This window comes from Pelodiscus sinensis, chromosome 27 (assembly GCF_052426305.1).
Source record: "Pelodiscus sinensis isolate ZL-2025 chromosome 27, ASM5242630v1, whole genome shotgun sequence".
Taxonomy (NCBI): Eukaryota; Metazoa; Chordata; order Testudines; family Trionychidae; genus Pelodiscus; species Pelodiscus sinensis.
Window position 1 is genome coordinate 15,697,290 of NC_143078.1, and position 13,429 is coordinate 15,710,718.

General features: G+C 56.6%; 1 protein-coding gene across 4 annotated transcripts in view; it reads left to right on the forward strand.

The window, feature by feature from the left end:
• CACNA1S (calcium voltage-gated channel subunit alpha1 S) overlaps positions 1 to 13,429 on the forward strand; it is an 89,291-nt gene that overhangs the window by 14,593 nt on the left and 61,269 nt on the right. For all 4 annotated transcript variants that reach the window (XM_089773632.1, XM_075910480.2, XM_075910483.2 and 1 more), the window contains exons 3-6: positions 6,597 to 6,736; positions 7,878 to 8,011; positions 8,600 to 8,752; positions 10,480 to 10,685. In XM_089773632.1, coding sequence (XP_089629758.1) covers positions 6,597 to 6,736; positions 7,878 to 8,011; positions 8,600 to 8,752; positions 10,480 to 10,685 — 633 coding nt within the window. The remainder of the gene's footprint in view (positions 1 to 6,596; positions 6,737 to 7,877; positions 8,012 to 8,599; positions 8,753 to 10,479; positions 10,686 to 13,429) is intronic.

Genomic DNA, 13,429 nt, shown 5'->3' on the forward strand with positions numbered 1-13,429 from the left:
TGGAAATAACAGAACCGAGATATAGAAAACAGAGGGTGCTGGTGTGGCGGCTGATGTTTTTAGGTCCGGTGAGGGTGTTGCTAGTGTAGATGTGTGGACAGAGTCGGCACCGGGTTTGTTGCAGGGGGGTCCCTGGGTGAGTGTGTCTGGGGGGTGATGTGTGGGGGCTGGTGGATATTTGCTTCAGGATGGAGGGTGTCTGTAGGTGAGGACTGGCCTGTCTCCCGAGGCCTGTGAGAGGGAGGGAGGGTTCCCAGGAGAGGCTGTAGATTGTCAATGATACGCCGGAGGGGTTTGAGCTGGGGGCTGTAGGCGATGACCAGCGATGTTCTGTTATTTTCCTTGTCTTGAAGTAATCGATTTCTGGGTACTCGTCTGGCTCTGTCTGTTTCCTCACTTCCCCAGGGGGGTATTTAAGTTTTGAGAACACCTGGTACAGGTTGTCCAGATTGTCCGTCTGTGAGGCTGGGGCACATCCAGCAGTGTCCTGTTAACACCTCTGGTCGAGGGACACACTGGCGAGTCAGTGGCTCTCCGATTGCAGCAAGAAGCTGAACATTCAGGGTCTTTATGAAGCCTGTGATTTGTGGTGCCCAGCGGCATTGGGAGTGTCCGCTCTCAGGCTCCCTTTTGAAAGCATCTGGCCCGTTTCCTTGGAGGATGAGGAGTGAGAGTCGGGGTGGTCACATGAAACGAGGCTTACAGGATCTGCCGATGAAGGGTTCTGGGGTCGGCAGATCCCCGTCCAGACTGCCGTGCTGTGCTGACAAACAGCTGATCGGCCCAGCGCGGTGGCTATTTCGATTTAAACGAAGCGGCGATTATTTAAATCACAGCTTCATTTCCCTTTGTCGTCCTGCCTCATCGACATGGCTCTGTCGACGGAGCCGTGTAGTCTAGACGTACCCGTGGTGAAAAGGGTTCGTCCGCAAGTGAGGGGGTGGGTTTGTCTTTTCTCGTTTTCCAGCCTGAGTTCATTCACAGGTATGGCAGGGACCCTCGGCATCCTGGGAGAGCTGTGCCTTGTTGTGGTTGGGCCCATGGGTCTCGACAGGTGTGTCGTGTGGGGCGCTGTTCATCGCGCCAGCAGAGCTGTGTCTGCGAGGTTGGCATCTGTTGTTCTGACTGGCCCATGCCTCGTCGTGTGGGTGTCTCTGTGGGGCACTCGCTTCCGAAGGACTCGGCGAGGACGGGGCTTGTCTGAAGCCAGAAGAAGGAATTCAGGAAGGGTTCCCATCAGGCGCTGGTCCCCACTGCACATGGGGTGTAACTGTTTGAGGTCCAGTCTCGGTTCCAGTGTGGGGCGGTAGGGAACAGCTAAGGGTGTGTGGAAACCTTGTGTGAACAGAGACCTGCCCAGGATGGGCCGTTACATCCCACACCCGAATGACATCAGATGTTACCTACCGGGCATTTACAGCCCGCTCCGTTAGCCTCCGTTAGCACTGACACTAACAAGATTTGTTTTCCTACTTTCCCCCCTTCTCCTTCCCTCCCCATCCCCGCTCTTTCTCTGCTATTTATTTGAACCCTGGGCCTCTTACTCCGTTCATCTGAAGAAGTGGGTTATGCCCACAAAAGCTCATGACACCATCTATGTTTTGTAAGTCTCTAAGGTGCTGCAGGACCATTGGTTGTTTCTTAAATGTATTAGGGCATAAGCTCTCATGAGCTGCAGCTCAGTTTGTCGGATGCACGCCATGAAAGAAGCAGGTTTGGGGAGCTCATTCCTTGATGCGACTTATGTCCCTGGCGGGGTGTCCTTGTTCGGTGAGGGTAGTTTGATGTTTGCAGCCCAGATGTTTAGATTTCCATCACCACTTCAGCAAGCACCATCCCCCTGTCCGACTCTCTAGAACACTCCTACATCAGCTCCCTGGACACCAGGATCAGCTTCAGCACTGGAACCCTACAACCAAGAAACCTCTAAGCCTTCCCAGACCCAGTCACCATCCCAAGCGCACCAAGCCGTCTGCTAGCTGCAGCCCGGCACACAGACCCCAGAGCACGCACCGAAGAAAGAATCCATTGCTAGTGAGTACGCTGGAGCACAAAGGGAAAAGCCCAGGTCCTCAAAGGGTACGTCTACACCACAAAAACAGACCTGCAGCAGCAAGTCTCAGGACCTGGTTCACTTGGGCTCATGGGATTACACTTGGGATGGGAAACCTAGTGGGGAGCAGGGTCTCGGAGCCTGTAGCACCAGCCCCCTTCACTTGTCCCAGGCTGGTGGTGGTTTTCTGCAGGGCAGACGTACCCAAGGGTATTTAAGCTCACACGGGCCACTGAAATTATTGGGAACCGAAACCTTTGAGGCACAGGGCCAGGTGACTTGCTCAGCGCTATATAGCGAGTCAGTGGCAGAGATGTGAGTCGACCCCTGGAGTTCTGACTCGGCACCCAGCTGTCCTGGCCTCTGGAGCTAACCCCGCAATGCTCCCTGGAGCCCCAGGCTCCAACTCTCTGCCCTAACCATTACACCAGGTAGCCCTGAGAGACGTGCGCTGCCGTAAGTCTCAGGGTGTCCAGGACTGAGTTCCCTTGTTACCCACTGCCTCTGGAGTCAGGGAGTCCTGCTGATACCACCTCCCAGTCCTCCCCGACACCACCAGCCTGTTGGACCCCCGAGCTCTCATCGGGCCTATGCCAGCCGGGCTGTGCCTTGCTGGTTAACCCCAGGTGCACCCCAGACTCAGAGTCCCGCTGGGATGAGCTGTCCTTGGCACTCCCAGAGCCACGAGGCCCGCTGCTCCCAAAGGCATAGCCACACTCGCTTGTGTGAGCCAGCTCGGGGTCAGCACTCGGCTTAGCATCACCGCACCTCGGTGGATGTAAGGTGTCACCCAGAATACGTTGAGGAGCAGGGAGTCAAGTGCCAGCGAGTAGGGGCAGTGGAAATAAATGGCCACGTATAACATAAAATCGTCACGTGCTTTCGAGGAACTGAACTAGCCCGTTAACCTCCTGCCCACAGACAGCTTATTTTCCCCAAAGTCGTCTGCAGTGTTTTCAGCCGCGGCCGGTTGTGAGCCCGCGATAACGAAGGCAAACGTGCTGTCTGCTTAGTTCCTGATGTGGTGTTGGCTTTGCATTTCTGCCAGACCCCTGCGTTCACTGGCCTTGCTCCCAGACGGCCAGCCCCGGAGGCTTGGTCTCCCTGCGTGCTGCTTTCCTGTTGACTTCCCTTCTCTTCCGTAACATTTGACTTTGTGTAAATGGACAGCCACTGAGCGAGCTTACACCCGGCCGTAGAGAGGACAGGCGAGGGTTCTCGTCTGGAAGGATGCCTGTTCTCAGTAGATGCACAGAGCTCCTTGCAGGACTCCAGTACGTGCATTTCGCAGTGATAACACTGACAGGGTGACTTGGGCTCTCGTGCCATTCTTGGGGGGATGAGAAGGCACCTGGGACCCCTGGATCTCCTTGTTACTCAGCTGAAAGAGGCTCTTGGGTCACATCATGAGCTGGAGCTGAGAGCTCTGCAGTGACACCTGGCAGCTTTGCGGGCTGACGAGGCCTACACGGGCTTTGGCCTGCTTCCTTGCACAGCGCCTAGAGGTAGGGTTGCCAGATGGTTGAAACAAAAATACCAAACACCTGCCCCCCACCAAAAAAAACACCAGGAAAAATTCTGTTGAAGGGAAAAAAAAGCGGAGGGGGGGGGGGGGGGGGGAAGGAGAGAGACCAAAGTTGTTGAGCAAAAAAAAAAAAAGGACTCCAAGGACTTATTAAGCCAAAATAAAATAAAATAAAACCGCATGTCCCATAAGAGTGAGTGCAGGGATAGGAACAGGAGGACAGTTGAGCACTAACACCCAGGGGAAGCTTTGCTTCCCCTAGGTCCTTTGGCCGGCAGCCATTTTGTGCCGGCAGCTTTGGGGAACTTGGGGGCTGGGGGTGTTGGGGGTTTGGGGAGGGTTCAGGGGGGTGGGTAGGCTGAGTGCTGAGTGTTTGTAGGGTTGCCAGGTGCCTGGCATTTTTGCCTTCTGGCCGGGGAAAAAAATCAGAGAATACGGAGCATCTCAGGTGTCCGGTATTCTCTGAATTTTTTTTACCAGACAGGAGGCGAAAATACTGGCCTGTCCGGGTGAATACCCGACACCTGGCAACCCTACCTAGAGGGGGAGGGTTTTTATCACGGGTCTCATTCGCTGCTAGGGTGAGTCCCCCTCAGTTCTGGCATTTCTGATGCCCCAGCCTAATGAGTGCCCAGGACTTTCTCTGCGGGTCTATCTGGCGTGCAGCCCGCTTGCTTGAGACGGGCATCGGCTAGCGTCTGGCCCTGGAAAGGGAAGCCTCTGGCAGGGTCGGGATTCCAGCAGACCCCGGCACTGACCCGAGGGGGGAGCCGGCCTGCTTGTGGCTGTGGCCAGTGCCTGAAGGGGCCCGGCAGTGATGCGCGTGATGGACAGTGCCAGCTGGGGGGCGGCCGGGGGGCAGTCACTGAGAGCAGCCTCTCTCCAGCCTCTTTGGAACCCCCCTTCAGGAAGTTGAAGGCTGCTCTCAAATCCCCCCTCACTCTTCTCTTCTGCAGACTACACACACCCAAGTCCCTCAGCCTCTCCTCAGAGGTCACATGCCCCAGGCCCCTAATTGCTTCCATCACCCTCCAGTCGCCAATCCGATGAGTTCAGCTTTGGACGCCAACGGGTCTTACGTCAAGCTGGCTGAAATAACGGCTGTGACTAGTCACTGGGCAGAGGACTAGCAGGATGCCCTCTGTGGTGCTTACGGAGGCTGAGGCCTTTGTCCTCACTCCAGCCGGCCCAGCCCTTCTCAGTATTTGATGGGTCTCGCTCGGCCCCTGGAGCCGGAGCTCAGATTCAATGGCACTTCAGAAAGAGGGACAAGCCCCTGGGGAGGGTGGGGCGGCTCAGATGGGGCCGGGTTCAGGAGGGAGGCAGGCTGTGTGTGTTAGGAGCAGCAGGCGTGAGGTAGCCTGGGAGCTGGCTGAGGAAGGAATGCTGCCCAGCGACAGTGTTAATGGGAGGCTGTGGGTGCAACTTCCCTGCAAATCAGCAAGCCACTAATCCAAGTGGGGCCAACAGTGGGGGGGTCGCTCAAAGAGTATTCATCTGGCCTGCTTGGGTCCCTCGTGCCAAAGGGCATGCGTGAACTAGAGAGTCCCCCCAGTGGCTCTATTGCCAAGCCCACGAGAGCAAGACTCGTGACACCGATTCTAGACAATCACTCTCTCCTGTGGTCTGCCCTTCGGACTTTCTCTGCCCTTCTGGTGTGTGTGTGTGTGTGTGTGTGTGTGTGTGTGTGTGTGTGTGTGTGTGTGTGTGTGTGTGTGTGTGTGTGTGTGTGTGTGTGAGAGAGAGAGAGAGCTGGGAGACAATATTCCCAACAAGTCAATCTTCAGCGCACAAGTGGCTTAGTGTATGCTGCAAATGCAGACGTTCTGCAGGAGCTTAAGAGTGGCGCAGACGCAGAAGAGGTCGTATTTGGTTCCAACTGCAAGAGAGTCATCTTACTATATAGTTTAGAAATGAGCCTCTGTCTGTCTGTCTGTGAGTCCATTTGTTCAAGAACTCCTCCTAAACAACAAGAGCTAGGCTCACCAGATGTGGTGGGCAGCTTCCTCTTATCATAACTTGAAGCAAAGTCAGGGTTTGGCTGTGCCAGGACAATGGGGTGTGCCTGGAATTCCATTGTTTCTCATAAAATGGAAAGGGAGGGGTGTGGTAGGAAGGAGAGTCATACTGCAGAATGACCACAGGGGGCAGCAAGGGGCTAAAGATAGGGACCAGGACAGCTATAACCCATTGGGCAAGCAGGGGGCAGGGTGGAGAAAGGGACAGCTATCTCAGGGGGGGCAAGAGGTGGCTAGTGGGCTAGTGGATCCAGCCTGCGGCCACCTTAGTCTCACCTAGAAGGGGGACAGACCGGGGAGGAAGAAGTACAAGGTAGAGGAAACTGCAGGCTACAAGCGACGAGGTCTCCCCAAGGTGCTGGGAGAAGGCCCTGTGGGCGCAGCCGGGAAGTGGCCCAGGGAGAGGCTGCTATTCTGGGGGGATAAGGGCAAGACCCCCTCTAGCGGCTGCTACCTAGGGCCCTGGGCTGGAACCTGGAGTAAGTGGGCGGGACCGGGTTCCCCAGCCCGCCCCACACCTGGTGGGCTGCCCCTGGGGGAAAGGGGAGCCTAGGCCCACAGAAGGCCAATGACTGGCTTGTGATGGAAATGGCTCATGAAGCGGGGAACTGTGAGAGACAAGAGGCAATGGGAGAGTCACTGGAGCCCCCGAGGCATCCCCAAGACCCGCCGGGAAGCGCAGGACCAGGGGCTGGGGCTGGAGCACTGCCACACGCGTGTGCTGCTGCACATTATAAAATCCCATCTGCAAACCAACCCTCATCGCAGGTCATAGGGCTGTGTAGGGCCCCGAGGGGCGTCCCTGTGCAGATTCCCACCCCCTCGCTGTGCAACCCCACACACTGGCAGTTCTGCAATGAGCGACCAGCGCTCTGCTGAACGATGGGCTGCGGAGGGCCAGGGCTGCTGTGTTGTGCCCCCCGCCCCCGCTAGGAGTTGCTGGCCTGTCACCCACCTCGCTCCGGGCCCATCATCCCCTTGTGCCCTCGGTCTCTTGCAGGAGAAGATAGAATACATCTTCCTGATCATCTTCACCATCGAAGCCATGCTGAAGATCATTGCCTATGGGTTTCTCCTCCACACGGACGCCTACCTCCGCAACGGCTGGAACGTGCTGGACTTCGCCATCGTCTCCTTGGGGTGAGCGAGGGCTGCTTTGGGGGCAGTGTCCTGGGCGGGTTGTGGGGCAGCGTGATCAGGCCCGACAGCGAGAGTTTGGTCCAAAGGCCCCTGAAGCCGTGTGAGAGTTTCTCGGCACGCCAGGGGGACCAGGCTCACGTATGCGGCTCTTGTGTCTTTTTCCACGGGGTGCCCCCTGCCTGGCACATAGGGCCCTGCCACTCTTACGCTGTGAAAAACACACCACAGGCCGTGAAATGAGTCCTGCCCCGTGACATGGGATCTCCCACATATCAGCTGGGCTGGGGAGGGGCAGGGAGGGAGCTCCAACCCACCTCCGCCCTCTGCCTTGGGCCCCTCCACCCCCAGCCCTGACTCCTGACTCCCCCACATCACCTGCCCTGGGCCCCTGAAGCACTAAATACACCTGACCTCTGTTCTTGAGGTACCTTGATGGCCACCCTACCAGGCTCTGGGCATCCGGGCTCGGGGCTGCTTCCCCCTCCTAGCGGCTCCTGCCCGGGCTGGGAAGTCCCCAGGCTCCAGCTGGGGTTTCGGGTGCCCAGGCTCAACCTTCGTAGCTGCTGCTGGGACTCCGGACACCCGATCTTTGGGCTGTAGCCCACACAACCTGCTCCAGGGGTGGGAAACGCCGCAGGCGGGCAGCACAGACGTGAGCATGGCAACCGTGCAGCCCCTACAACAGCGGTGACACCCCCCAGCACCCCCTTGCGGATCAGGGCCCCGCGGTTACAGCCCCGTGACATTTCAGATCTAAGGTCTGAAATCATGAAACTGACCAATGTTAAGACCTGGCGGCTGTGAAACTGATCAAAGCGAACCGTGAATTTGGTAGGGCCCTACTGATCCTGCTTCCCTGAGCTCACCCCCCACCCCGCCCACCTTTAGGTGCTGTACGTGGGCTGGGTGTAAATTGGAGCTGTGAGAATTGCTGGTTGTTTGGGTCATTGGCCATCCCGAAAAATGGGGACAAGTCCCGACGGAGTCGGCTGGATCCGAGAGAAGGCTAGGGCTGGGCTGGGAGCTTCCCTACCTGTAAGGGATGGGATTGACTTTCCTGGCTTGGATTTCTTTTTCCTGTCTGCTCCCCCCATCTCCCCATCCCTCTCTCTTCCCTGCCCCTTCCTCGTCCCTTGGGCAGGCTGGTCACCGTGATGGTGGAGCAGATCAACGTGATGCAGGGGGCGCCGCAGGCGGGGAAGGGCGGCTTTGACGTCAAAGCCCTGCGAGCTTTCCGCGTGCTGAGACCCCTGCGCCTGGTGTCCGGAGTGCCAAGTGAGTGAGAGCTGCCCGGGCAGCGGCGGGCGGGCTGGTGGGAGGCGCACACTGGCTGCGGGGGTCCCGGCCCATGGCGCAGGCTGCCCCTTCGCGCTGCTCTGTGGGGCTGGCTCTCGGCGGGATTCCAGCCGAGGGGCAGAGTCTAGCTAGTCCCTGTTCTACGGCCCGTGCGGAGGGCTGGCGCCTGGTGCCTGCAGACACAATCCACTGGGCCACAGCAGGCGTCAGGTCGCTCCCATCTGTGAAGGGAGCTGGTGGGTGTCACCCCAGTGTCCAGGAGCCAAACGTCTCCATTGGGAAACCATCCCCAAAGGGGAGAGATTGGATCCCCCCCTCCTTCCAATCCCTCTGGGGCAGCATGAGGCTTTCTGGCACGGAGGCATTTGGCTGGGAGCTAGCCACCAGGGCTCCTTCCGTCTCACACATGCTCCTGGGCTGTTAGCGACCCGCCAGCCATGTCCAGGGGTCTCCCTCCCTGCCTGCCCCTGCCAGCGCCGGCGCAGGAGTTCTGTGCGAAGTGGGACCCTGCTGGGCAGCCGATGCGGCGGGGAGGGGGCTGACGGGTTCCCCTTCACTCGGCTGCAGGCCTGCAGGTGGTGCTCAACTCCATCATCAAGGCCATGGTGCCCCTGCTGCACATCGCCCTGCTGGTCCTCTTCATGATCATCATCTACGCCATAGTCGGGCAGGAGCTGTTCAAGGGCAAGATGCACAAGACCTGCTACTACGTCGGGACAGGTGGGGAGCGCGGGCCGGATGGGGAACGAGGATCGGGGCCGTGCTGCTCTGGCTGCCGCTGTGGAGAAAATCCATCGGTGGCCTAGGGAAACCCAGCCCTGACTGTCCGCACTGGCGCTGCAGGCACAGGAGCAGGGCCTGGCTAGTGCCGTGGTGGGGAGATGTATAAGGCATGGCAGGGGGCGTTAGGTGGTGTGGCTAGGAGTTATATGACATGGCTGGGGCATAATAAGGCTAGATGGCATGGCTGGGGGCTATAGCAGTGTTTCTCAACCCTAAGTACCCCTTCAAAAAAATTCTAAGCACTCCCAGTGCCTACAATTTTCAGACACACACACTTTTGTTCTACCATTGCGACACGTTTGTTTATACAACTTAATCGCAGCTGGGCAGGAGATGAAATTTTGGGTGTAAAAAGTACCAAAATAAGAAAGTGCTGTAAAACTTACAACAAAAATTCTGTTTTCTCCAAATTTCAGTTGTGTTGATGTACACCCCAGACTTCTCTCGAGTACCCCTAAGTTGAATGCCATGGTGAGAAACACTGGGCTATATGGCATGGCTGGGGGCATTATAAGGTTATATGGTATAGTCTGGGGCTGTGTCTAGACTGGCAAGTTTTTCCGCAAAATCATCTGCTTTTGCGGAAAAACTTGCCAGCTGTCTACACTTAGCTGCTTGAATTTCCGGAAAAGCACCGACGATCTCATGTAAAATCATCAGTGCTTTTCCGGAAAAACTATGCTGCTCCCGTTCGGGCAAAAGTCTTTTTCCGAAAGACTTTTGCGCAAAAGGGCCAGTGTAGACAGCACAGTACTGTTTTCCGCAAAAAAGCCCCGATCGTGAAAAAGGCGATCGGGGCTTTTTTGCGGAAAACCGCGTCTAGATTGGCCACGGGCGCTTTTCCACAAATAGTGCTTTTGCGGAAAAGCATCCTGCCAATCTAGATGCGCTTTTCCGAAAATGCTTTTAATGGGAAACTTTTCCGTTAAAAGCATTTTCGGAAATTCATGCCAGTGTAGACGTAGCCTGGAGGTATATGGCATGGCTGGGGGCATTATAAGGTTATATGGTATAGTCTGGAGGTATATGGCATGGCTGGGGGCATTATAAGGTTATATGGTATAGTCTGGAGGTATATGGCATGGCTGGGGGCGTTATAAGGCTATCTGGCATGGCTGGAGGTGTATGGCATGGCTGGGGGTATTATAAGGCTATATGGCATGGCTGGAGGTATATGGCATGGCTGGGGGCATTATAAGGTTATATGGTATAGTCTGGAGGTATATGGCATGGCTGGGGGCATTATAAGGTTATATGGTATAGTCTGGAGGTATATGGCATGGCTGGGGGCATTATAAGGTTATATGGTATAGTCTGGAGGTATATGGCATGGCTGGGGGCATTATAAAGCTATCTGGCATGGCTGGAGGTGTATGGCATGGCTGGGGGTGTTATAAGGCTATATGGCATGGCTGGGAAGTATATTGCATGGTTGGGAGTATTATATGGCATGGCTGGGGGTGTAATATGGCAATCTAGCATGGACTGGAGGTGTATGGCACGGCTGGGGGCATTATAAGGCTATATGGGATGGCTGGGAGGTATACTGCAGTGCACCAAAGCCCTCCTCTAGGTGGGCATAGAGGCTGAGGCGCAGGCAGCAGCAGGCAGGTAGGTCTCCTCCTCTGCTCGGCCTGACCGCGGTGCTTCGGTTTCGCCCTCAGACATCATTGCCACGGTGGAATGGGAGAAGCCGTCGCCATGCGCCAGCTCCGGCCATGGGCATCACTGCACCATCAACGGCACCGAGTGCAGGGGCGGGTGGCCGGGGCCCAACAACGGCATCACCCACTTTGACAACTTTGGCTTTGCCATGCTGACCGTGTACCAGTGCATCACCATGGAGGGGTGGACGGAGGTCCTCTACTGGGTACGTCTGGCCTCGGGCCTGAGCCTGCTGGCAGGGGGAGCAGGCTCCGGCGCGGTCTTGTAACAAGAACGTGGCACTAAATGACCGGGGCTGGCCAAGCTGGCCAAGGGGAGGCAGCAGCGAGCCCCCCAGACTCTGCCGCTCCTGCAGAACGCAGCCACTGACGGGTGGTTGGGGGTGACAGCAGCCAGTCAGCAGCGTGGGCTGGCCGTCGCGCAGCCATCGGGTGCAGAGGACGGTGCTGCTTTCCCCTGCAGAGTCCCAAACGGTTTGAGCCGGCTACCCAGAGCCGGGCTCAGTCCAAGTACAGCTGAGATGCCCAGACGAACCCCCCTCCCATTGCCTTCCATTGGCTGGTGAGACCCAGTTCTCTGACCGCTCCGGAGCTCCCTCACGCATGACCTTAAACTTCCCCTCAGAGCCGTGGTGAACGGTAGGGGAATTGTGGAGCTGGGTTCTAGCCCCACCTCTGTCTCTGGAAGCCGGGGGTGGGCGGTGTTACCCCTCTGGGCATCCTTTGTTCTCAGGAGCATGGCATGAGGGTGGCTTGAAATGAAAGGGGCTGGGCCAGCGTCTGATGTGGTATCGGGCAGCTTTTGTGAAAACACCACTTAGCTCTTCTCTGTAACCTTCTGCCAGCCAGAGTGGGCTGCGGCCGGGATTCAGCGTCTGCGCATTCAACAGTACAACACAAAACCAGCTCGGGCCACCGCCCAGGGACCTGCGACAATCGCACACGCGCACACACACAGACACACACACACAGTCTGAGTGTAGCAAAACAATTTTACACAAAGGGGGGACGTAACTCAATGTTATGAAGACCGGGACTTTAAAAGGGTTTAAAATAAGGGCTAGAGAGATTCATGGAGGCTGGGTCCATCATAGCCAGGCTGGGCAGGGATGATGTCCCTGGTCTCTGTGTGTCGGGGCTGGGAATGGGCAACAGAGGAGGGATCATGTGAGGATTCCCTGTTCTGTTCACTCCCTCTGTGGCACCAGCATTGGCCACTGCGGGCAGACAGGACACAGGGCTGGAGGGACCTTTGCTCTGACCCCGTCTGGCCGTTCTGATGTTTGTTAATTTGGGGAAACACTGTAAACTGGGTTCATAGCTATAAACAGGGCTCGACAATCTATGTCATCTAGTCACCCGTGGCGAGTCGATTACATCCCGGAAGAGCCGGGTTCGGGTGATCTGCGCATGTGCAGAACGCCGGACAGCGCGGCTGGTGAGTGGGGCTCCCCACGGCGAGCCCTGGCTAGAAACCCCGAGCAAAGGGCCCACTCCTGGCAGTGGCGGGGCAGTGGGGCAACGTAGCCCCGGCTCACTCTGCTCCCCCGGCTGTGTGGCCCCACTTCCTGCCAGTGAGTGTGGGGTGGTCCTACCCCTCCTCTGTGCGGTGCTCATTGGTCTGCTCCCCCCTGCTGCTGGGGAGTAGGGGGGGCAGGACTCCTGCTGCGGGCGCCAGGCCCCCCACTAGTCCCCCTGGATGCCCAGGGACTCTGGCCCCACCAGCTGCTGGCCTGCCCCTTGCCACTCCTGCCCATGGCATTAGGGGGGCACGTGCCTCTCGTGTTCTCCCTACGTGTCACCTTTGCATTTGTCCTTATTGAATGTCATCCCATGTACGTCAGCCCATCTCTCCGGTTTGTCCTGATCATTCTGCATTTTATTCCTACCCACCCAAGCCCTTGGGACCCCGCCCAGCTTGGTGCCTTCCTCAAATTTCACATGAAATGTACTCGCTGTGCTGTCATCTAAGTCCCTGAAGACGTTGAGCTGGACTGGACCCAGAACTGATCCCCGGGGAACCCTGCTCACTGTCAACCCCAGGAACTACTCTTTGGGAATGGCTTTCCAGCCAGTTTGGCGCCCACCTTATCAGAGCTCCAGTAAGGGTGCATTTCCCTAGCTTGTTAAGGAGGGGGTCATGTGAAACTCTACCTAAAGCTTTACTAAGTCTGGGTCCACCACTTCCCCCTATCCACAAGGCTTGGTATCCTGACAAAGAAAGCTCTCAGGTGGTTTGGCATGATGAATCCATGCCAACTGTCACTTATCGCCTTCTTACCCTTAGAGGTTTGCAAATTGATTGCTTAATTCTTTGCTCCATTAACTTTCCTGGCACAGAAGTTAAACTGGCTAATGTGTATTTATCTGGGTTGTGCTCTTCCCCTTTTTATAGATGGACTGTGGGGCTGTGTCTACACTGGTGGGTTCTTGCGCAAGAACATCTTGCACAAGAACACGTCCACACGGCCATGTGCTTTTGCGCAAGAGCATCCATGGCAGTGTGGACGCTCTCTTGTGCAAGAAAGCTCCGATGGCCATTTTAGCCATTGAACTTTCTTGAGCAAGAAACCCCTGCCGCGCGTCCACACTGCCCTCTTGCACAAGAGCTCCTGCACAAGAGGGCTTACACCTGTTAGAAAAGAGCGTAGCTCTTGTGCAAGAAGCCCTCTCTTCGGACGCCGTACTGTAAATCTTGCGCAAGAGCGGGCAGGCTGTGTGGACCCTCTGCAGGTTCTTGCTCAAGAGCCCGCCAGTGTAGACATAGCCAATATGTGCCCTTTTCAGTCTTCTGGAATCTCTCCCCTCTTCAATGACTTTTCAACGAGAATGGCTAATGGCTCAGATAGCTCTTTAGTCCACACCTTGAGTAGCCTAGGGTGCATTTCATCAGCCCCCGGGGACTTGAAGAAACCTGACTTTTCTAAGAAATTTTGAACCTCTTCTTCCT